At 50.1% G+C, this 23161-nt stretch overlaps 1 protein-coding gene across 2 annotated transcripts in view; it reads left to right on the plus strand.

Annotated features, from left to right (window-relative positions):
• The first annotated feature begins 1250 nt into the window (after window positions 1-1250).
• Window positions 1251-23161, plus strand: part of TSPAN15 (tetraspanin 15) — a 64183-nt gene continuing 42272 nt past the window's right edge. The window contains exon 1 of one of the 2 annotated variants that reach the window (XM_012451440.3): window positions 1251-1476. In XM_012451440.3, coding sequence (XP_012306863.2) covers window positions 1381-1476 — 96 coding nt within the window. In that variant the 5' untranslated portion in view covers window positions 1251-1380. The remainder of the gene's footprint in view (window positions 1477-23161) is intronic. The other variant, XR_001107340.3, reaches the window with a different exon arrangement.

Raw genomic sequence — 23161 nt, forward strand, 5'->3', positions numbered from 1 at the left:
TTATTTGTTTGTTTGTTTTTTTGTTTTTGGAGAAGGAGTCTCTCTCTGTTGCCCAGGCTGGAGTGCAGTGACGGGATCTTGGTTCACTGAAACCTCTGCCTCCTGGGTTCAAGTGATTCTCCTGCTTCAGCCTCCTGAGTAGCTGGGACTACAGGCACGCGCCACCCTGTCTGGCTAAGTTTTTTGTATTTTTTAGTAGAGACGGGGTTTCACCATGTTGGCCAGGCTAGTCTCAAACTCCTGACCTCAAGTGATGTGCATGCCTTGGCCTCCCTAAGTGTTGGTATTACAGGCGTGAGCCACCACACCCGGCCTTGTTTTTGCTTTTGTCTCACTCTGTCACGTGGGCTGGAGTGCAGTAGCACAATCACGGCTCACTGCAGCCTTGACTTCCCCGACTCAAGTGATCCTTCCTCCTCAGCCTACCAAGTAGCTGGGACAACAGATGAGCCACCACGTCCGGCTTTTTTTTTTTTTTTTTTTTTTATTTTAGAATCGGGATTTGGCCATATTGCCCAGGCTGGCCTTGAACTCCTGGGGCTCAAACCACACCCCGGCCTTGGCTTACCTAAGTGCTGGGATTACAGGCATGAGCCACCGCACCAGGCCTTCAACCTAGTTTGAAGATGGGGTTTCCTGGGAGGAACCCTTCCCAAGGCTGGGTTATCACCTGGCAAAAGACGGGGACTTCCAAGGTCGTTTGGTGAAGGGCTTCAGCAGATCTGTTACAGAAGCAAACTCCAGACTCCAGTTCCCTGGGGGCCTATTGGCCCCACCCTGGTCTGCCACACCTTCCAAGATGCCGTACTCCGCCTCCCTTAGGCCGAGCAATTCCACTTCCTTATTCCATTCACATTTTGCACACTCACTTGCACTTTCAACACCTTGGCGGTTAATTCCTCCCGTTTTCCCATAGTTTTCCCTCTTGACAACAGTGGAAAGCTTGCATTTCTTTGTACCCCGATTAGGCACGCTCGCTCTTTCCCTAGGGCACCTCTGGTTCACACTCTCCCACGCCCCCCTGCATTAGCACAGGCGTTTCCAGAGTTGCACGCGAGTTCATTTGCAAGACCGTCACCCCCTCCCCTCTCCTCCCCTCCTCTTCCCTCCCTCCTGGGTCCCCTCTCGGGCCCAAGGCAGCAGCCCCGCCCCTGGCCCGCCCCCTGCTAGAGGCTGGGCCGCCGTGGCATCCCATTGGCCGCCGGTGCTGGCAGGCTCCCCGGCTGGGGCCGTGATTGCCGCGCGCCAGTGTCAGTCCCGGAGAGAACGGCGGCGGCGGGGCTGGTAGCCTGGCAGCCGCAGGTGGGGCCTCGGGCGCTGGCGGACGAACCGAGCCGCAGAGCCCCGGAGCCCCCGTAACCCGTGCGGGGAGTGCCCAGGATGCCGCGCGGGGACTCGGAGCAGGTGCGCTACTGTGCGCACTTCTCTTACCTCTGGCTCAAGTTCTCACTTATCATTTACTCCACCGTGTTCTGGGTGAGTGACCCCAGTAGGGCCGGGGGATGGGGGATGGGGGTGGGGTCCCACATTCGGACCGCCCCTTCACTGGCCGGGGGTTGGGTCCAGAGTTAGCCGCTCCAGGGAGGGCGCGGAGGAGCGCGCGGGGGCTCCTCGTCTTTCTCCCCGGGAAGCGGAAGATTCTGGCGGCCCGAGCTCAGCCTGAATTTTCAGCCGCCCTGTCGGCAGTGTTAGAGCTGGTTGCCGACCGACCGAGTGCCACCTGGCTCACCTGTGTGCACCTGGTGGGCTGTTTGCCCGTTGTGCGTCCGCCGGCTGGCTTGCTAGGCCCTGGTGACCGCCCTGGGCGCGCCCACCACGCCTACTCCGCAGGACTGACTTTACCTCTGCATCTGCCTCTGAAACTTAAGTAGTTAGGCTTTGCAGTCGGGGTTGGGAGACCTGGATTCCGGGTCTGGTCCCCGCTAGTTATTTGCTTATGCCCCTGAGCGTCTTAGCTTCCTCTTTGGTGGAAGGGGGATGCGCGTGCCTCCTGCGTGGCCTGGAGGATTCCACCAGACGACGTCTCATGCACTCCTAGGTGCTCAGTTACTGTGGCCGCTGCCGCTGGGGCTTCACCTCCTCCTCTGCCTTGTTAGGGGGCAGGATGGTAGTGGTTAGACATGAACCAAGCTTTGCATTTCGTCGCTCTGTGTGATCTTTTATTTTATATTTTAATTTCTATTTAAAACATTGCTAATCTCTGTATCGTTCCAATTTTAGTTTGTGTGCTTCTGAAGTGAGCACTAGCTGAGTGATCTTGGGGAAGTTACTTCATCCCTCTCAGCCATGGTTTCCTCGTCTGTAAATGGACACTATATTTTCAACTTGTAGGATGCTTCCGGAGAGTCAATGAAATAGGCCGGGTACAGTGCCTAGCGAAGAGCTCAAGAAGTGTGAGACGTTATTACTATCGTGGGCAGGGAATCTGGACACCTGTGGTATAATATAAGCAACCCTAAGAGATTGGGTTTCTGTAAGGGCATTTCAATTAGGCTGGGCCCTAGTCTAGAGATGAGGATATCTTCCTATGGGCCGGCTCCACCCCTACCACTCTAGATTAGCTCTCTGACACCAGTATGCCACAAGAGCAGACTTGCCCAGGGACCCCAGGTGGTCACTGACACCCCACTCCCACCACACACACTCTCCCCTGGTGTCCTCCTTAGCCCCTTTGCTAGGTCTATTCTGCTAGCAGGAGCTGCTGGATTTGCCATCAGGACTGGCCTTCCCTGTGACCCCTTTGTGGGTGGGGGCCTTGCCAGTAACAGAGATTCTGCTCTGTTACTGACTTATGGATATCTTAGGCAAGTCACTTCCCTGTTGTGGGCCTCAGAACTGTTCATTGACTTTTCCACCTAGAAAACTACCTTGAGGCCAGTTTCCAGTCCAATTCTCTGACTCTAGGTAATGTGGAAGAGAGATGAGCACAGCGTGTTTGGGGGCTGGAGGATGGAGCAAGGACCTGCTGGTGGGAGCTCCAGGGAGACAGAAGGTCATATATGGGATGAGAGTGGGGGCAATTTGAGCTATAATTCAGCAGTTGCATCAAAATCTACAGATTCTTGTGCCCTGGCATAGGTATTTATTTGAATTTACTTGAGCTTAATTCTAGTAAATTACTTACTAGAATGAAGGTAATTCTAGTGTGTAGTCAGTATTGAAAACTGATGCCCTAGATGGTCTTATAGATCCCTTAAGTCCCCAGGAATTCTGTGCCTGAATTATCTGGTCTCGTGAGCTCTTCTCTCTGTAGATCAGAGTTGAAAGAGGAGAGCCTAAGGTTGATGGGTGGGGAGGTGGGAAGGTGGGAGTTATATTTCTGGCTTCACCCCTTCCCTGATGTGTAATCACTAACTAGTCCCCCAACCTCCTCACACTTCCATTTTCTCATCTGTAAAATGAATAAGTGAATCTCTGCCCTGCACCTCACTGAATTGTTTTAGGATTAGTGATATGGGGAAAGAGTGACATATGAGGAAAAAAAGTACAGTGTAAACATATATCATGCAGTTAAATAAAACTGAACTTTATTTTTTTTTTTAATTTGAGATGGAGTCTCATTGTGTCGCCAGGCTGGAGTGCAGTGGCTTGATCTTGGCTCCCTGCAACCTCTGCCTTCCAGATTCAAGCGATTCTCCTGCCTCAGCCTCCCGAGTAGCTGGGACTACAGTGTACGCCCCCATGCCCAGCTAATTTTTGTATTGTTAGTAGAGACAGGGTTTCACCATGTTGGCCAGGCTGGTCTCGATCCCTTGACCTTGTGATCCACCTCCTCAGCCTCCCAAAGTGCTGGGATTACAGGCGTTAGCCACTGCACCTGGCCAAAACTGAACTCTAATTTTTAAGGCTTTGCTCTGTTGCTGTCCTTTGCAGCCCCCAGAGCAGCCCACCCAATGGCCCTTGACTTGCTTCTCTTGGGCAGGACGGTTCTCAGAAGTTGGAATCCCTCCTCTGCCAACTGAGCTTGCCTTACCAAATACCTCTCATCCCTGGAAGTATTTCTGCTTAAAGTCTCCACATCCATGCCAAGAACTCAGCCACCTGCCAGCTCTGCCAGGGCAGCTCTAGGTGCCAGAGTTTGACTGCAGGGCAGGGCCCAGTGTGAGTAAGTAATTTGTCCTGGACCAGGTTTACTGTTATTTGGAAACCATTTACAGGAAAACCCATTACATCTGGTGCCGTCTCTGGGGTTGAGGGAAGAGTTACTTGCTTTATAAGTCCAAAGTGCTAACAATTTACATCTCAGTTTTTAGGTCTGGAGGAGCCATAAGTTTTATGACAGCCTTGTACCTTCTGTAAGACTTTTTGCTTACTTTAAAAATTACTATTGAGGATGGATGCGATGACTTACGCCTGTAATTCAGGCACTTTGGGAGGCGGAAGCAGGCAGATCATCTGAGGTCAGGAGTTTGAGACCAGGCTGGCCAACACGGTGAAACCCAGTCTCTAGTAAAACTACAAAAATTAGTTGGGCATGGTGATGCACTACTTGGGAGACTGAGACATGAGAATTGCTTGAACCCAGAGGCAGAGGTTGCAGTGAACTGAGATCATTGCCACTGTAAGACTCAGCCTCAAAAAAAAAAAAAAATTACTATTGATGGAGATACATGCATGGGCTTGGTACAAAATTTAAAAGTAGAAAAGGGTAGTGGGCAATGACAAGCCTCCCCTCCTACCCCTCTCTCCTGGCCTGCCCAGCCCAGAGGGGCCCTTTGTTATCAGTTTTCTGCCACTCTTTTCTGAGCTATCCTAGGCAAAGGATGTCCTAGGCACAAACATATGTATATGTAAAAGAAGGTAGCACACTATACACAGAACTATGTACATAGCCCTTCTTTCACTTAAATTTAAATCCACATAAATTATGGAGATCTGCCAGGAGCTCATTCTGTTTGATGGCAGCATAGATTCCACTCTAGGCTATGCCAAATTTATTTAATTAGTCCCCAGCTGGGGAACTGTTAGGTTGTTTCCAATCTTTTTCCTTTTTTTTTTTCTGAGAACAGTGACATAGTGAGTATCTCTGAATGTGTCATTTTGCATGGGTGTATATGTCTGCGGAGTAATTTCTTGAAGTGGGATTGTTGAGTTAAGGGGTATGTGGATATATGCTATACATACAGACACATTAGTGTCCTGAGCATATACAGCTTGATGAGTTTTCACAGAGTGAACACACCTGTACACTGAGCCCCAGGTCAACCAAAAGAATGGAGGGTGGAAGCCAGATACCTCCTCAAGCCCTTTTCTAGGCACTATCTCTTACCTTTGGGGGCGATCACCATTAGATTATCTAGCAGTATAGAATAGCTTTGCCTGTTTTCGTATGTGCATTTAACATTTTGATGTTATTAAATTGTCCTATATAGAGGTGATACCAATTGTAATATTATTTACTTAATATGTTTATTTAAACTTACTTTTTAATTTATTTTTTTTTGAGACAGAGCCTTGCTCTTTCGCCCAGGCTGGAGTAGAGTGGTGTGATCTTGGCTCACTGTAACCTCTGCTTTCTGGGCTCAAGCAATTCTCCTACCTTAGTCTCCCGAGTAGCTAGGACTACAGGTACCTGCTACCATGCTGGGCTAATTTTTTTTTTTTTTTTGAGACAGAGTTTCGCTCTGTCGCCAGGTGCCAGGCTGGAGTGCAGTGGCGCGATCTCGGCTCACTGCAACCTCCGCCTCCCGGGTTCAAGCAATTCTCCTGCCTCAGCCTCCCGAGTAGCTGGGACTACAGGTGCACGCCACCATGCCCAGCTGATTTTTGGATTTTTAGTGGAGACGGGGTTTCACCATGTTGGCCAGGATGGTCTCGGTCTCTTGACCTCGTGATCTGCCTGCCTTGGCCTCCCAAAGTGCTGGGATTACAGGCTTGAGCCACCGCGCCTGGCCTAATTTTTGTATTTTTAGTAGAGACCGGGTTTTACCATGTTGACCAGACTGTCTCGAACTCCTGACATCAAATGATCCACCTTCCTGGGCCTCTCAAAGTGCTGGGATTACAGGTGTGAGCCACTGAGCCCAGCCTAATCTTACTTTTTAAACTATTTATGTTTCTTTTTTTCTCTTTTTTCAGTATGTATTTTTTATTTCCCAGGCACATAGATTCAAGTTGCCCTGAATATACACACCTTTAAGTTTATTTTTCAAAGGGGGCTTTATATCACTATTACGAATGAGAAACCAAGACCCCTCATCATAAATAGCAGGTAAAGGTTTAAAGTAAATATAGTACAAGGAAAACAAAACATGATACTAAATCCTAGCTAGATATCATGGGTGCTGAAGGCTGTGACCCTGACGCCCACCCTCTCTGTTCAAAAGGTAGGTGGGTGAGTGCTTGAGGGGCTTGAAGACAAACTAGCACCCGAACTGAGACCCGCTCGGTTGAAAGGACGCTGAGCAAGGAAAGCACCTCAGTCTGCAAGTCCCTCTGAATATGCCCCTAAACCACTTATGGTTATCTGTTCCACACTCAGGGCCCTCTTGTTTTCAAAAGGGAACTTTGGGGCTGCAAGAGGGTGTGTTTGATGGTCACTCAGCAGAGCTGGCATGCACCCCAGGTCTCCTCATCCTCAGTCCAGCAGTCCTTGCCCCTTCCAGTAAGTCATGGAGATGTCTGCGGGAGAAATGAGCTCACGTAGAGCCACTTAGAACCTCCTCTTCCCACCACACAGGGTGAATCATTCTGACACATGCGCCCTCAGCCCGTGGGGGACACACCTCTAATTTTAGCACTGCCCATGGGGTGTCCTGGAGATTCGCTTACAGGACTGCTTTTCCTTGCTGGACTGTGGGCTCCTGGAGGTCAGGATTGTAGCTCATCCATATTCTCCTCTGAATGCTGGCTCTGGGGCCTGCACACACAGTAGGTGCTCAGGGAAGGCTTGTTGCACGATGGTGATTGAGGATCCAACTTGGGGCAGAGGTCTGGTTGGGGGTGTAACCTGTAGTGGTCAGGTCTGCTGAGCCTTGACTTTGCAAAGTGGGCAGGGCTGATCATGGCGCTATGGGCTCTCCACAGAGCACCAAGCCTGTTTTCTTGACAACAGGGTAGGATTTTCAAATGGGTAAAGGCGTCATGTCTGGGGAGTGTTGGCTAATCAGGAAGAAAAGCACTTGGTGGGGCTGGGTGCCATAGCTCATGCCTGTAATCCCAGCACTTTGGGAGGCCGAGGCAGGTGGATCATGAGGTCAGGAGTTTGAAACCAGCCTGGCCAACATGGTGAAACCCTGTCTCTACTAAAAATACAAAAAATTAGCCGGGCGTGGTGGCGTGCACCTGTAATCCTGGCTACTTGGGAGGCTGAGGCAGGGCAATCACTTGAACCTGGGAGTTAGAGGTTGCAGCGAGCTGAGATTGTGCCATTGCACTCCAGCCTGGTCGACAGTGCTAGACTCTGTCACAAATTTAAAAAAAATGAAAGAAAGAAAAAAAGAGAAAAAGAAAAGGACTTGGTGGGTGTTGGGGGCAGGTAGGGAGGAGCTGAGGGTGGGTAGGTGGTGGAGGCAGGGAATGCCAGAGACAATAGGAACTCTTTGTGGGTCTTCTCCAAGGACGAACCTGCTTATCAGAGCTTGACCTGTGATTTCTTACATTTCTTATAGTTTAATGGTTAAGAGTGTGGGCTCTGTACTAGGTTGCCTGGGTTCAAATCCCAGCTCTGACACTAAAAGGTTAAGTGGCCTAGGCACTCACTTCCATGCCCCTCACTAAGATGTGTATTATGGCCCTACCTGAGAGTTGCTGAGAAGATTAAATGGATTAGTACATCTGAAGCGCTTAGAGCGGTGCCTGGCACCTGACGAACACTCCATCAGCTACTCATGGATTAGCCGTTTTTTACCTGCCTCCTCTCTAGCCCTGGTACTCAAGAACCATAGATTAAAATGAGAAGGGCTGTTAAAGACACCTCTAGTGCAGCCTTTTAAATTTACCAAGGAGAAATCAGAGGCCTGAAGAGAAGTGAGTTGCCTGAAAGCCCGCAGCAAGTTAGTGACAGGTCAACACCAGACTCAGGTTGCCTGACTCCAGTTTCTTCCTTGGGTCCCCATAGCCTTTCCATGTGCATGTATGTTGTGCCCTGGTGTCAGGGTGAGGGTGGAAGATAACCTTTCTGAAAGAAGGCAGGTATCTGGCCTCCCAGTGAAGCACTAGATGAAGCCAGGCAAAAAAGAATGTACTTTTCTGGAGACAGTTTCCAGGAGGAGATTTTACTTTTATTGATTGATTGATTGAGACGGAGTTTTGCTCTTGTCTCCCAGGCTGGAGTGCAGTAGTGCGATCTCAGCTCACTGCAACCTCTACCTAGTAGCTGGTATTATAGGCACCTGCCACCACGCCTGGCTAATCTTTGTATTTTTAGTAGAGACGGGATTTTTCCATGTTGGTCAGGCTAGTCTCGAACTCCCCACCTCAGGTGATCCACCAACCTTGGCCTCTCAAAGTGCTGGGATTACAGGCATGGGCCACCGCACTCGGCCTGACTTTTACTTTTGAGAAGAATTTTATTGTTTTTGTGAAAATAATACATGCGCATAGCTTTAAAAATTCAAGCAATTCAGGAAAGTACAATGAAAACAATAAAAGCCACTGGGATTCAACCACTGTTATGTTTTGGTAAACATCCATTCAGACTTCTTGTACATATATGTAGACATTTTATTTCTTGGATTATTTTTTCTTACTGTGTTTGATTCATTGAGGGAAGTTCATTTTCTGGTTCTAGGTAAGCATTTCAAATAGTGAAACTCAAGCTGAAAGTGGGGCAGACTTCATATTCGAGAAGTGGTCAGCTGTGCCTAATGGGCTGTCAGAGATGATCTCACAGCATCAGACTAGGCTCAGGCCTCAGGCACAGAGAGGTCCTCCCCTCCCCCAGTCTGGCCACAGAGGCTTTAATATCCAGAGAATCAGGCCAGCAGCCCTGCCGGGGTTTGGAGAGCCTTCCAACACCTTCGTTTTTTTTTTTTTTTTTTTGAGACAGAGTCTCACTGTGTCACCCAGGCCAGAGTGCAGTGGTGCGATCTTGGCTCAGTGCAACCTCCACCTCCCAGGTTCAAGTGATTCTCCTGCCTCAGCCTCCTGAGCAGCTGGGACTACAGGCGCCCGCCACCACGCCCAGCTAATTTTTGTATTTTTAGTAGAGACGAGGTTTCATCATATTGGCCAGGCTGGTCTCAAACTCCCGACCTTGTGATCTGCCTGCCTTGGCCTCCCAAAGTGCTGGGATTACAGGCATGAGCCACTATGCCCGGCCCCAACACCTTCATTTTATAGATGAGCAAACTAAGGCCCTGAGAAATGTCCTTCGCTCTTAGTCTAGACATTTGTGCATGGTCTCGTTCCCCCTGTAACAGAGGGATTGCTTTATGTCGTAGGACTGGACCTGGCTGCCTTCGGGTTCGTTCCTGGAGAAGCAGTAATAACCACCTGCCCTCATGCCCGGAGCCCTTTCTCCCCAGATGACTCACATTGCCACCCTGGGGTGGGGCTCACAGTAAACATGATAAGGGACTGATAATGAAATTTCTGTACCAACTGGCTCCACACAGGGGAAAGATGTTTTCAAGTAAGTCTGGTCACAAGACGTTGGGATGGGGTGGGGGAAACAAACAAAAAGCCCCAGCCTTTCCCAGAGAGAACCTGGAGATGGGCATGGGTTTGAATCACCTTCCTGTTGGAAGGCAGGAGCATTCAGTCTTAACCAGCCATGCTCTCTGGTTGGTTGGTTTGTTCATTAAATCAACAAATAGTTACTTGATGCCTAATGAATGCCAGGCACAGTGATACTGTGATAGGTGTGGGAAACAACTATGAACAGCACAGGCTTAGTCCAGGCCTTGGTAGACAGACAGAGCAGTAAATAAATATCACTTTTGATAGGTGGGAAGGAGAAAATTAGGGAGCAGGTCTGGAGGGATGGGCGTTTCTACTTTCAATGCTATAGTCAGGGAAGGCCTTTATGAGGAGCTGATATTTCGGCTGAAGCTCAAATAGAGAAGAAGCCAGCCATAAAGACTTGTCCAGACCACCCCAGGCAGAGAGAGCAGTGAGTGCAAAGGCCCTGAGGCAGGTGGCCAGCATGGCTGCAGCAGATGAGGAAGCCTGGGAAGGGACACACTGTGGGTGGAGAGGGTGGCAGGGCCTGGTTATGTGAGGAGTTTGGGGTCTGAATGATTGAGAAGCAGGGTTTCATTGTCAGGCCCTGTGGTCTTGCCATCTGGATACCTAGATCAGGCGCTGGCTCTTCTGTGTGACACTGGGCATAGGACCAGCTCTCTGAGCCTCTGAGATGCCTCCTCTGTGGGTACCCCGGAGGGTGGTGGGGAGGCTCCTGTGAGATGAGAGGTACAAAAGCACGGGGCCTAGTCTAGGGCCCCCTGGCCACGGAGGGAGGGAGACTTACCTGGGAGCCTTGAATTGCTCAGGGGTAGCTGGGGAGATGAGATGAGAACGTCTATAATCGTCCTGTCAAGGGAGGCTCCTTTCCTCCTAGGGGCGCTCATCCTGCCTAGAACAGATGGCTATGGAACCAGCTCCAGCCAGCTGGTCTGATCCCTTGGGCATGCATATGGTCTTTTCCAGGGACTGGGCCCTTCCCACCCCTTAGTTTCTGGGCTACCATGGCATACCGCCAGAGGCACTGGGCCACAGCGGGCATGCGGGGCCAGGCAGGCCATCTGAGAAGTGTCCTGACAGGCTCTGAGAGGTCCCAGCACTTGGCCAGCACGAGTTGTTCAGCGCCAAGCTAAGCCTCTGGGCCGGGGGAGGCAAGGAAGAGAAGTCTACGGTGGTGTCACCTTCCCCGCCTAGAGGGTCAGCCTGTGGAGATGGCAGCTGAAATCAGGCAGCGGGGGCCAGTCTGAGCTGGGCTGCCTGACGGTGGTGGCCCGACTGCCACATTTTGTTCCATCTCTCTGGATTCTCAGAGTAACTGTTGAGCTGGGCAGGACAGGGGCTCTTGTCTTGTTTTAGAGGAGCCCTTGGGAGGACTTTGAGGGCTTCACTGGACAGGGAGGCCTGGCAGAAAGGAGAGGAGATGAGTGTTAGGAGAGGGAGGGCGAGTCACTGAGGAACAGAATGTTTCTTGGGTCTGAGTGTTGAGGTCAGAAATGCCCTCTTGGAAGAGAAGGTCTGGAGCCAAGCAGAGGTGAGGGGATGAGCACTTCTTGGCTGGCAGGTGAGGAGCAGGTCCTGTTAGCTATGTGACAAGCCATGGACAACTCTCTGTGCCTTGGTTTTCTTGTCTGCTGGGAGGGGATTACTGTTGTGCTGCCCACAGGGGTGAGGCTTGGATGAGGCAGTGCCCACAGAGCCCTTAGTGGGCGTCTGGCTGGGTAGACCTTCACGCAGGCGCTGGGAGGAGACGCTGTCTGCTGTGTCTTGCCACACTTTGCTTCATCTCTTTGCAGTCTCAGGATGACACTGAGTGCTGGGATGGACAGGGGCCCTTGTCCCATTTTACAGAGGAGGAGACTGAGGCCCTGAGCGGGGAAGTAACTTGTTTGAGAACCATTACTGGTGTTGGTTCCAGAGACAAGAACTGTTTTGCTGTGGGAAAGGTGCCTGCTGGGTTTTCATTTTTTCCAAAAGGGACTTTCTCACCAAGGAAGACATTTGCATCTGGGCCTGCAGGGAAGCAGATGTTTTCCTGGAGGGTGGAAGGAAGACAGCCTTGGCCCAGACTGGCTTGTTTTTCCCTCTGAAGAGCCCTCCCACTTCCTGCCTGGGAGAGTGAACCCCCAACTCCTGGGGCCACTGGAAGTCCCTCCCAGGATGTTGGCTGTGACCTTGTACGAGTGACACAGCCTCCCTAGGCTGTTTCCCATCTCCTGTCAGAGGGTTGGCTGCGCCCACCTCTCTGGCTGTGCTGGGTGCAGTGTGGGGAGACCGCAGGGGTGCTTGGGGTCAGGGTGTTCATTTCTGGGCACTCATGGTGTGCCAGGTGCTGGGTGCAGGCATGGGCACAGTGTGGTTGGTAGTGGGCTGAGGCCAGCCTCTGGTCACCCTGTGGCAGATGGGGACCATCACCTGGGTGCATAAGGGTGGGATGTCAGCTGCTAAGGCTGCACAGGACTCTGAGACTGAGTCACTTCCCAGAGTCAAAAGACAGGACCTTCTAGGCCAGTGGACCTCGACTTCATGGCTCAAGGCTTCCTGCCCTGGGAGGATTTCACAAAGACACATGTTCATCCCCCGCCCCGCTATCACCAGAGCTTCTGATTCAGTGGGTCTGGGGTAGGCCTAGGCACCAGTAATTTTTATTTTTATTTTTTATTTTTTTAATAGAGACGGGTTTCTCCATGTTGGTCAGGCTCGTCTTGAACTCCCGACCTCAGGTGATCTGCCCACCTCGGCCTCCCAAAGTGCTGGGATTATAGGTGTGAACCCCAGTGCCTGGCCTGTAATTTTTATTAAAAAAATTTTTAATGACAGGGTCTTGCTGTGTCACTCAGGCTGGCGTGCAGTGGTGTAATTATGGCTCACTGCAGCCTTGGCCTCCTGGGCTCAAATGATCCTCCCACTTCAGCCTCCCGAGTAGCTAGAACCACAGGCATGTGCCACTATACCTGGCTAATTTTTAAGTTTTTTTTTTTTTTTTTTTGTAGAAACAGCATCTCACCATGTTGCCCAGGCTGGTCTTGACCTCCTGGGCTCAAGTGATCCACCTGCCTCCACCTCCCAAAGTGCTGGGATTATGGACTTGAGCAACCATGCCCAGCCTTACCTGTAATTTTTCAACTCTCCCAAAAGATTCTAAGGTACAAACTGGAGTGGAAACCGCAGCCCAGGGTGGTATCTGTAAGAGAATTCTGATGGTACTGGCAGGTTCCAGGACACCTTTCTCTGCAGCTGAATCCTGAGTGATGTGAAACTTTCTTCTGACCTCTCTTACGATCTGGACAGGTTCTCTGAGCTGGGGAAAGTTAGCAAACACAGTTGAGAGAGGCCCAGAATGAAAGAGAACACTCTAGCCAGGGGTTTGGGAAAAGTGCAGAGGGAGTTGGTGGGACTCCATCTGGGTGAGGAAGGGTTGGTGGCGATGTGTGGAGACCACCGGCCTGCGGATGTGGGAGACTCTGGGAGCTGGATTCTCCTGCAGGGAACCAGATGTATCTTGCGGGAGAGAGGGGAGTCTGTGAGTTCTAGAATTTTGCTTTCCTTTTGGTTATCTTCAAAACATTCTTTTATATGCTCTAAAGGCAAGGTTTCTGTGCAGTTAACTTTGTAACTAGAAGTTTCTATAGAATCAGGCTTGAGTTTTATGAGTCAGGGATTCAGAAACTTGTGGGATGGCCTGTGATAATTTTTCATCCTTAAATGATATTCAAGTTTTGAGAACTCTCGATGCAGGATTATCGTGTTGGAAAGCTGCTGTGATCTCCAGATGAGCCACGTGCAGTTCTGGCCCCCAGTAGGAGAGGTGAGGCAGGCAGTGGTCTATCCCCACTTCACAGATGGTGAAAGAGGGCCAGAGAGGGGAAGGGACCTTGCTTGGGGTCATGGTGATAAGCTTAGGGGCCAGTTAGCAGAAGGAAGAGGCCTTGATTTCTCACTGTGACTGGTGAGCTCTGTTGTGGGTTGAGTCGTGGCCTCATTAAAAAGGTATGTTCTTGACTGGGTTCAGTGGCTCATGCCTATAATCCCAGCACTTTGGGAGGCTGAGGTGGGCAGATCACTTGAGGTCAGGAGTTCAAGACCAGCTTGGCCAACATGCTGAAACCCTGTCTCTACTGAAAATACAAAAATTAGCCGGGAGAAGTGGCGCATGCCTGTAATCCTAGCTAGTTGGGAGACTGAGGCAGGAGAATCGCTTGAACCTGGGAGGCGAAGGTTGCAGTGAGCCAAGATAGTGCTACTGCATTCTAGCCTTGGTGATATACCTTTTTTTTTTTTTTTCCCGAGATGGTCTGAAGGTATGTCCAGGTCATAGAACCTGTGGATGTAACCTTATTTGGAAAAAGGGGTTTTGCAGATGTAAATCCGTTCAAATGTTGAAATGAAATCATCTTAGATGACTTGAGTGTGCCCTAAATCCAGTGTCAAGTGTATTTTATAAGAGAAAGGTGGAGGGAGATTTGAGACGGGCAGAAGAGGAGGCCACAGGCACACAGAGGGAACTGAGTACACGGCCTCTGTGTGCAGACGGAGGAAGCTGAGCAACTCTGGCGGAGGCAAGAGGGCTTCTCCCCTGGAGCCTCTGGAGGAAGTGTGGCTCAGCAGACACCTTGGCCTCTGGCCTCCAGAACCGTGAGAGAGTAAACTTCAGTTTTAAGCCACCCCATCTGTGGTCATTTGTTTGGGCAGCCCAAATGCAAGCCCTTCTGTCTCCCCAGGTGGCCTCACTAGGGAGAGGCCCAATTGAGCAGGGCCCTGAGAACTGCCTTCCTTATGTGGGTTGTGCTGAAAACCGAGGGGGAAGGAGGGGGCTGAGAACAGAGGGGCTGAGGGACGAGTGAGACGTGGGGAGTGAGGCTTCTGGTAGCCCCTCAGGCCAGGGGGCCATGCCCTACAGCTGGCTTCTTGGGGCTTCCCCTCTGCAAGGAAAACCTGATGGAAAAAGGTTAAAACTGGGAAAGGTGGATGCAATCTAGCTCTCAGGAAGGACTTACCAGCTGTGAAAATAGTTAAAACTGCTTGCCAAGGTAAGCTATAAAATGTGGGATTGCCTTATGGCCTTCAGAACAGGAGGGTCACCCATTGTGTCGGGCAGTTAGCATGTGGCCTGGACTTCCAGTGGGTTGAAGTTTGAGGGGCTGTAGAGGGCATCTAGTGCTACCCCTTCCTTTCAGAGAGAAGGAAACCAAGTCCCAGGCCACCCAGCACGTGCCCTGGTTCTAAAACTCTGGCCAATGGGATATTCTCTAGTGTGCAGGGGGGACAATGGACACAACCCAGTGGTTTCAAACCAGGAGCTTCCTCTCCAGCCAGGGTGCAGGGACAGAGGCCTGATATGTGACTTCTCACAGAGAGGGGAAGAATGTTCCCTGTGGTGTCAGAACCCAAGCTTCAGGAACCCTGTTCATGCCTCTGGCTTGGTTCTGACTCAGCCTCTGATCTGGGAGGGACTGGGTCACAGGGACAATTGAGCCAGCTCTGTCCCTGTCCCCTTCAGAAGCTGTCACTCACCAAGTTCTAGCGGCGTGCTGCGACAGCTGCAGACATTCTGTGATCTGGGTGAGGCAGGCAGGCCTGGCCAGCAGCTCCCAGGAGGCTGTGGCAGAGACGCTTAGCTTCAGGGTGTTGGGCTCTGGGCTTCCCTAGGGGTGGCAGTGGCCACTTGGCTTTCCAACCACTAGGCGGGTGGACTCATGTTCAGAGCAGAGGCAAGATGAGGGCAGGAGTTGTTCAGGGACCCACAGATGCTGAGATGTTGTGGGGCAGACTTCCATCCTGTTCGTTTCTACCGTATCTTCCTTCTCTGCTGTGGTCTCCTGGTGCTGGCCTCACATGGAATGAAACTTGACTTTTTTTAGCCAGGAATCTCCCCAAGCTCTGTCTAGCTGGGTTGTGCCTTTTGCATCCTCCTGGGTTGTCCTATGTTGTCTTTAAAGCTAACAGTTAATGAGCCCTTCCTGTGTGCCGGGCTCTGGGCTGAGCTGTTTTCTAGCCATTCTCTTATTTCATCCTCCAGCAGCCTAAGAGGCAGCGCTGCTCTTGCCCCGTTTGCACTTGGGAAGGAGATGCTCAGAGTTAGGTAATGCACTCGTGAGAGCTGGAGGTGGGGTGTGAAGCCTCTCTCTCTTGGCAGACTTACCCGCTTCCTTCCTGTCCTAGATGCTTGTTCTGCTTTTATGGGAGAACTTTTCTGTCTTAGAGAGATGGACTTTTTGGGGATGGGTTGTTTGTCCATTAGTTTGGTCATTTAGTCATTCATCAAACATGTTCTAGGCATGAGGGCACCTCTGATCCTCCCCGAGGCTCTGTTGGAGTGGCACCAGCTCCCCAGGGCAGAGGCCACAGGCTCCCTCAGGGAGGTGGGCCGGTGGCCACATCGTGTGCAGATGGAGGGAGCAAGCCGACCCAAAGCGGCACCAGACGCCAGGTCTCATTGGCTCTCTGGAGCCGCAGGAAGGCAGAAGTGGGCCCGCCATCACTGTCCTTTGGAAATGCATCCTTTAATTTTTCTATTTTTGGAGAGGATATGCCAGGGCGTGAGAAGTCTTGTTCCTGTTGAGGGAGGGCTGCTTGTGGCGGACAGAGCACTGGCCTGGGAGCTGGGAGTCCCAGGTCACAGCTGCTGAGTGAGAGCTAATTTCCGGTGTGACCCTGTGGGAGTGCCAGCCTCTCTCTGGGCCTCAGATTCCCATCTGGAAAGTCAGGGGTTGGGCCAGATCAGCATCCCCCCACCCAGCTGGCTGATTCCTGATGGTATACAAGATGATTGTAGGTGGGCCATGGGGGAACATTTAAACATTTGAATATGCACGTGGGAAGTGTGATGTGTATTAAAAAAATAATTAGTACCTCAAACTTGTGATTGTGTAGATCTTGATTAGTTTGGGTCAGGACCATATTTACTAGAGTAAGAAAAGCCAGCTGGTTTAAATTAAAACATCGAGTTAATAATAGTACAAGTAGCTGGCCAACCGGACCATGTGGAGAACGTGGTAAGAGAATGGCTGGAACTTGGGAGACACTGGGAGTTCTCAGTGGTTTCTTCCAGCTCCTTTCTGGGAATTTAGGCAGTGTGGCACCTCCTGGTCAGGTGTAGACACTTAACACAGTCTGTGTCCTGCTGACTGTTACAGAAGAAAGTGGCGTCGCATTATGGTACAGTGTCTCACAGTTTACGAAGGAGTTTTGCCATCTCAGGGTCTCCTTTGCGTGACCATTATATTCCCATGTCACAGCAGAGAGGCAGTCGGTGCTCAGAGGGAGATGGTCTGTCCAGCATCATGCAGCTCCTAAGTGGCCCAGCGCCTCCAGCTGGCCTGGGCTCTTTGCTGGGTTGCATCAGCCCTGGCCCTCTGGGAGCCCCATTCCTTACCTTTGCCTCCTTTCCCGGCTGCCACTTTCTGCACACGGTTTCATGGTCATGTTGGCTTGTTGCATGTGTCTTCTCTTGTCCTGATTTTCTTAGAGCAGAGGAGAAAGGATTTAAGGTGACAAGCGACCCTCCCTCTCCCTTCCCCAGGCCTCTTCCCCAGGCAGTGAGGAGCGTGTTCCAATGCCCTTCGCATCCTGTTTCCCAATAGTTGCACTTGGATGCCATAGGTTGTTTCCCACTACAGCATGTATTTAGCTCCAGGTAGCAGTTAGTGAAACATCTTGTTTGGGCATTAATTCCAGGCCAGAAGAGGCCACCAGACCCAGGCCTCTGGTGAGCTGACCCTTGCCTGTGGCCACTGAGACTTTCCTGATGGCACTGAATCTAGAGCTTTAGACAAAGGAAGACTCAGACCTGTAGTAAACAAACCTCTTCCTTTAGCCGGGTGTGGTGGCAGGTGCCTGTAGTCCCAGCTACTTGGGAGGTTGAGGCAGGAGGATCACTTGAACCCAAGCGGTCGAGGCTGCAGTGAGCTATGATCACACCACTGTACTTCAGCCTGGGCAACAGGGTGAGACCTTGTCTTCTCTAAAAAATAAAACATCAACAAAAAGGACGTCCATACAAAAAAGAAAAAAGAAAGCAAAACACACACACACACACAGACACATAAACCTGTTTTTGGAAAATATAGAACTTCCTTGCTCTAGAAAAGGTAAGAGAATGTTTTTGGATATAGATATAACCACAACACCATTATGCCTAAGAAAATACTAAGTTTATGCAAAAACGTATCTAATTGTCCCTAAAACATCTCTCATAGTGCATTAAAAAAATCAGGATCCAGCATCACAGTATACATTGCATTGGGTTTCTTTTTGATAAAAAATGTCTCAGTGCATCTGAAACTTGAGGGGTGACCTCTGAGGCCCTGAATGTTATAGGTTCTGGGGTCCTGGTGGGGACGGTGGTGTGTTGCTTGCCTATATTGTACCTGATCCAAGACTGGGGCCAGCTGTTTCCTTTTGTTGCTTAGGGAAATTTAGAAAGCCGATTAGGAAAGCCTTGCCTGGAAAACTGTCCCCACCCATTTGACCCCAGCCTCCCCTCACACCTCCCTGACATTGTTATTAGGAGAGCTGATCCTTGTCTGGCAGTCAGACCCAAGGCTCCCTGAATGCTCACCCTTAATCACCAGTTGCACACATTAGGCCCTGTGTCAGGCACTGGGGGAAGATGCTCTAAAGAACTGAAAGACTCCCAGCTGGCTGTCCACAGCCTACCTGGGGAGACTCGGCATACCCTGGTATGGCCCAATGATGGCTCTTGGGAAGTTAGTGCACTGATGTGTGGGGCAGTGGCTCTTTGTTCCTTGGTTCTGATGCTTGGGGTAGGCTGGGGTAGGGCCAAGGAGCCCCCTTCTCTCATACCACACAGGGAGCATTACCAGGTGGCTGGAGTATCCCCTTATCAGTAGTTCCTGTATCAAGCTGTGATGGGGGAAATGGACTTTGTGGTGTTTTTTTTTTTGAATAAGTTAAACCCACAGAAAAATGGAAAGAAGAATTCAAAGAACATCTGCCCACCTTTGAGTTATCAATTGTGAACATCTTAACAGCTGCCTCCAAATGCACCACTTCTTTTTTTTGCCAACCCAGCTGTAAGGAGGCTACAGTCATTGTGACCCCACTCCTCTGAATACTCCAGCATTCAGTTTCCCGAAAAGGGCATTCATTCTTCCTCACACCACTGCTGTCCATCTGATTAAAAAAAAAAAAATCACCATTAAGTCAAACTTTTTTTTTTTTCTTTTTTTTGAGACGGAGTTTCGCTCTTATTTATTACCCAGGCGGGAGTGCAATGGCGCAATCTCGGCTCACCACAACCTCCGCCTCCTGGGTTCAAGCAATTCTCCTGCCTCAGCCTCCCAAGTAGCTGGGACTACAGGCGTGTGCCACCACGCCCAGCTAATTTTTTTGTATTTTTAGTAGAGATGGGTTTTCACCATGTTGACCAGTATGGTCTCGATCTCTTGACCTCGTGATCCATCCGCCTTGGCCTCCCAAAGTTCTGGGATTATAGGCGTGAGCCACCGTGCCCGGCCAAGTCAAACTTTTGAGTCCTATATGCAAGCCACGTTTCTTATGATATCCCTGTGTTACAAGAAGTATGTTTGGTCTTTGTCCCCAGTTCCTGGCACAGCGCTCTTAAAACCCTTGGAATTTCCTGATGGGAATGTCTTTTGTTATTAATAATGAGTCCATTTCGTCACACCTGAGGTTATGCTGATGAGATGACTTAGGGTAAGGCCCCAGATGGCCTTAGGGTGGGGTGAATCACCAGAAACACCACGTAATTAGAGGGCTGGACAATTAGAGGGCTGGACGGTTCAGCTCGCCTGTGGGCTGGGCAGAAACGGTGGGGATGGAGGCTGGGGCCAGAGATTGAGCTCTATGTAAAACTTTTTTTCCCCAACCCTCCACCAGTAGAAGAGAAAAACTCTGGAACAATGAGATTTGATAAGCTTCTGGGTTTGGGAATTCAAGGTGCACGGGGGCTGGGTTGGGCCCAGAGAGGGCCTGGGAGCTCCCTCCCCACTTTGCACTTACATCTCCTACCTCTGGCTGTTCCTGAGTTGTATTCTTTGTAATAAACTGGTTAATGTAAGTAACCCTGGGTTCTGTGAGCCATTCTCGCAAATTACTCAACTTGGGGAAGGGATTGTGGGAACCCCTGATATAGCCAGTTTGAGTCCTGGACTTGTGATTGGCATCTGAAGATCAGGCAATCTTGTAGGCTTTTTTTTTTCTTTTTTTTTTGAGACAGTCTTGCTCTGTCACTCAGGCTGGAGTGCAGTGGCTTGATCTTGGCTCATTGCAACCTCTACCTCCCAGGGTCAAACAATCCTCCCACCTTAACCTCCCAAGTATTAGGTTGGTGCAAAAGTAATTACAGTTTTTGCTGTTACTTTTAATAATAATAGTTTTATAAATAGCTAGGACTACAGGTGCACGCCACCATGTTCAGCTAATTTTTGTACTTTTTGTAGAGATGAGGTTTTGCCGCTTTGCCTAGGTTGGTCTCAAACTCCTGAGCTCAAGCAATCTGCCCACCTCAGCCTCCCAGAGTGCTAGGATTACAGGCATGAGCACTGGCCCAGCCTAATCTTGTTAACCTGTGGGATCTGATGCTAACTCCAGGTAGCTGGTATCTGTCAGGCCTCCATGTTCAAGCCTGGACCCCAGAAAGTCTGAAGTCCTGCCTGCCTCGGCTGATCACCCCCCACCTGCTGCCTGTGTTGCCATTATCCCTGATCGCCCAGCGGAGCTTTCCCCAGACATTAAGTCTTTTACCCAACCCTGCCATCTAAACTGTTATTATGATATGTGAATACTCCTCACCCCACCCTGCCATCTTAACTGTTCTAGCTCTGTGAATATCCCTCCGCCCCACCCTACCATCTTAACTACTCTTACGCCTTACCCCACCCGCCATTGTAACTGAACTTACGGTAATGTATACTCCTTGCCCCTACCCCTAACACTGTAACTGATCTTACTCCATAACACCCCTGCCCCCTCCCCAAAAGATTTGCCCCAACCTATAAAACCAACTCCTATCCCACCGCCCTTCGCTGACACCCTTTTCGGCCTCAGTCCATCTGCACCCAGGTGAATAAACAGCCATGTTGCTCACACAAAGCCTGTTTGGAGGGTCTCTTCATTCAAAGTGAGCATTTTAACAATGTCAGAGCTGAATTAAATTGTAGGACATCCAGCTGGTCTCTCAAGAGAATCAGAACTGGTTGATGGTGTTGGAAAGCACCTCATTCCCCAAATGTCCTTTGTGGCTGATATTTTACCCACTCCAGGATCCACCCAAGGTTCAGACATTACTTTTGGCTCTACTCTGTCTCTTTGATCTCCCCCAGCCTAGACTATCCTTACTTCTTTTGAGTCCTTTGAAGCTTCCAGGCCACTTGATCTGTAGAATGTCTGGATTTGCTTCACAGCTTCACAGCTTCCCCATGATTAGGTTCAGGCCACACATTTCCTGCAGGAGCATTTCACAGGATTTGATAAGCTTTGGGTTTGGGACCTCACTGAGGTGCTGGGGGGCTGGGGTAGGCCCAGAGAGGGCCTGGGAGCTCCCTCCCCACTTCTGGGGAAAGCTCCGCTGGGTGATCAGGGATAATGGCGAACACAGGCAGCAGGTGGGGGGTGATCAGCTGAGGCAGTGAGGCAGGCAGGACTTCAGACTTTCTGGGTCCGGCAGGAGGTACGGAATATCACATGAGGGGGTGCGTGCTATCCGGCCACACCATGGTTGGCCATCCTGAACTTGATCAGCCCTCTCCTTTGCCAAGGCACCTTTCCCCATGATGATGAACACATACGCTGATGAGAAATACCCTGGTGAAAGAACTTTTAAAAGTTAATCTGACTGTGAGACGCTCTCCCCTGCTCAAATTATTTCAGTTATTTCCCTATTCCAGCCTCAAAATACACTGTGTGCTTCTGGGCACCTTCACGTGCCCACTATGATCCAGGCGACTGTCACCTCAGATTGGTCACCGCAGTAGCTCCCTGACTGGCCCCCTCCCACCTCCATCTCCCAGTCTCTTTGCACAGCAGTCTGAGCAACTCATTTAAAGGTCACAGCCAGGGGTGGTGGCAAGTGCTACTTGGGAGGTTAAGGCGGGAGGATTGCTTGAGCCCAGGAGTTTGAGACCAGCCTGGTCAACATAGCAAGACCCCGTCTCAATTATTTAAAATAAAAAAAAAAGATCACAGTTGGAACAGAGCACTTCACTGCAAACTTTCAGTGCTTGCCACCCACTCAGGAAAAGTCAGTCTTCTCAGGGGCCTCAGAGTCCCCACCTGATTAGCCCGCTGCCTCATCTCCTCCATGCTCTCTCTCCAGCAGCCCCGTTCCCCTTGCTGTTCCTTGAACACACAGGCACATTCCAAGGCCATGGTGCCTGCTTGGATGCTCATTCATGTATCCATGTGGCTTGGTCCCTCCTGTACGCTAAGTCTTTGCTCAAATGTCACCTTCCCCGGCCACACTGACACCCCCTTTCCCCAGCTTTCCTAGTCCTTCTTCCCTGTTTTATTTTTCTTGGTAGCACTTATAACCATAACACGGTATCTATTTTTCTTACTTATTTGCCTCTCCCAAAGCTGGGATTTTGTGGTTTTCTTTTCATTGCTCTCATTATATACCCAGTTCTTAAAATAGTAGCTCCCAAAGTGGGCCTAGGGACCTCTGGGTTCCCCTTTCAGGAGCTCTTGCATTTAGAAGCACTTTCATAGTAATGCTAAGACTCCCATCCTCACTCTCTAGGGAGCATGTGATGGAGTATTCCAGAGGCACCTGAACACTTGATGTGGCAGTGGAGTCAATGAGGAACAGATCTGAGAATCCAGCTGCCTTCTCAGCAGCTAGATGTTAACATTTACAAGCAGGCAAATCCCACACCACTCTGCTCATTCAGTTTTTGTGCGTTTTTTGGGAGAATTTTTAAATTAAAAAACATGCTATTTAATATATAAATCTTTCTTCCTTTCTTTTCTTTCTTTCTCTCTGTCTCTCACTTTTCTTTTCTTTTTCTTTCTTTTCTTTCGACAGGGTCTCACTCTACCCAGGCTGGAGTGCAGTGTTGTAGTCACGGCTCACTGCAGCCTTGACCTGAGCTCAGATCATCCTCCCACCTCCGCCTCCCAAGTAGCTGGGATCGCAGAGTCATGCCACCACACCTGGCTAATTCTTCTTCTTTTTTGTAGAGATGGGTTCTCCCTATGTTGTCCAGGCTGGTCTCGAACTTCTGGACTCAAGTGAAACTTCCACCTCCCAAAGTGTTGGGATTACAGGCATGAGCCACTGCTCCCAGCTGTCTCTTGTTATTTCTAAATGAGCCAATAAATATTTAAAATAAGTCTCAGTTTTAATTTATGGTAAATAATTGACGGATATCATCATAAACGAAAGCTCTAGAATCTTCAAACATTTTTAAGAATGAAAAGGAGTTCTGAGGCCAACAACTTGGAGACCCAGTGGCTTTAAACAATGCCTGATAGAGAACAACCACTCAGTCAATAGATGCTATGTGAATAAATGGACTTCTTGGCTTAACCCATTAGACCTGGCCTTGGCTCTCTGGCT

The sequence above is a fragment of the Aotus nancymaae genome, unplaced genomic scaffold, assembly GCF_030222135.1.
Source record: "Aotus nancymaae isolate 86718 unplaced genomic scaffold, 86718_ANA_hifiasm-v0.15.2.pri h1tg000010l, whole genome shotgun sequence".
NCBI classification, from domain to species: domain Eukaryota; kingdom Metazoa; phylum Chordata; class Mammalia; order Primates; family Aotidae; genus Aotus; species Aotus nancymaae.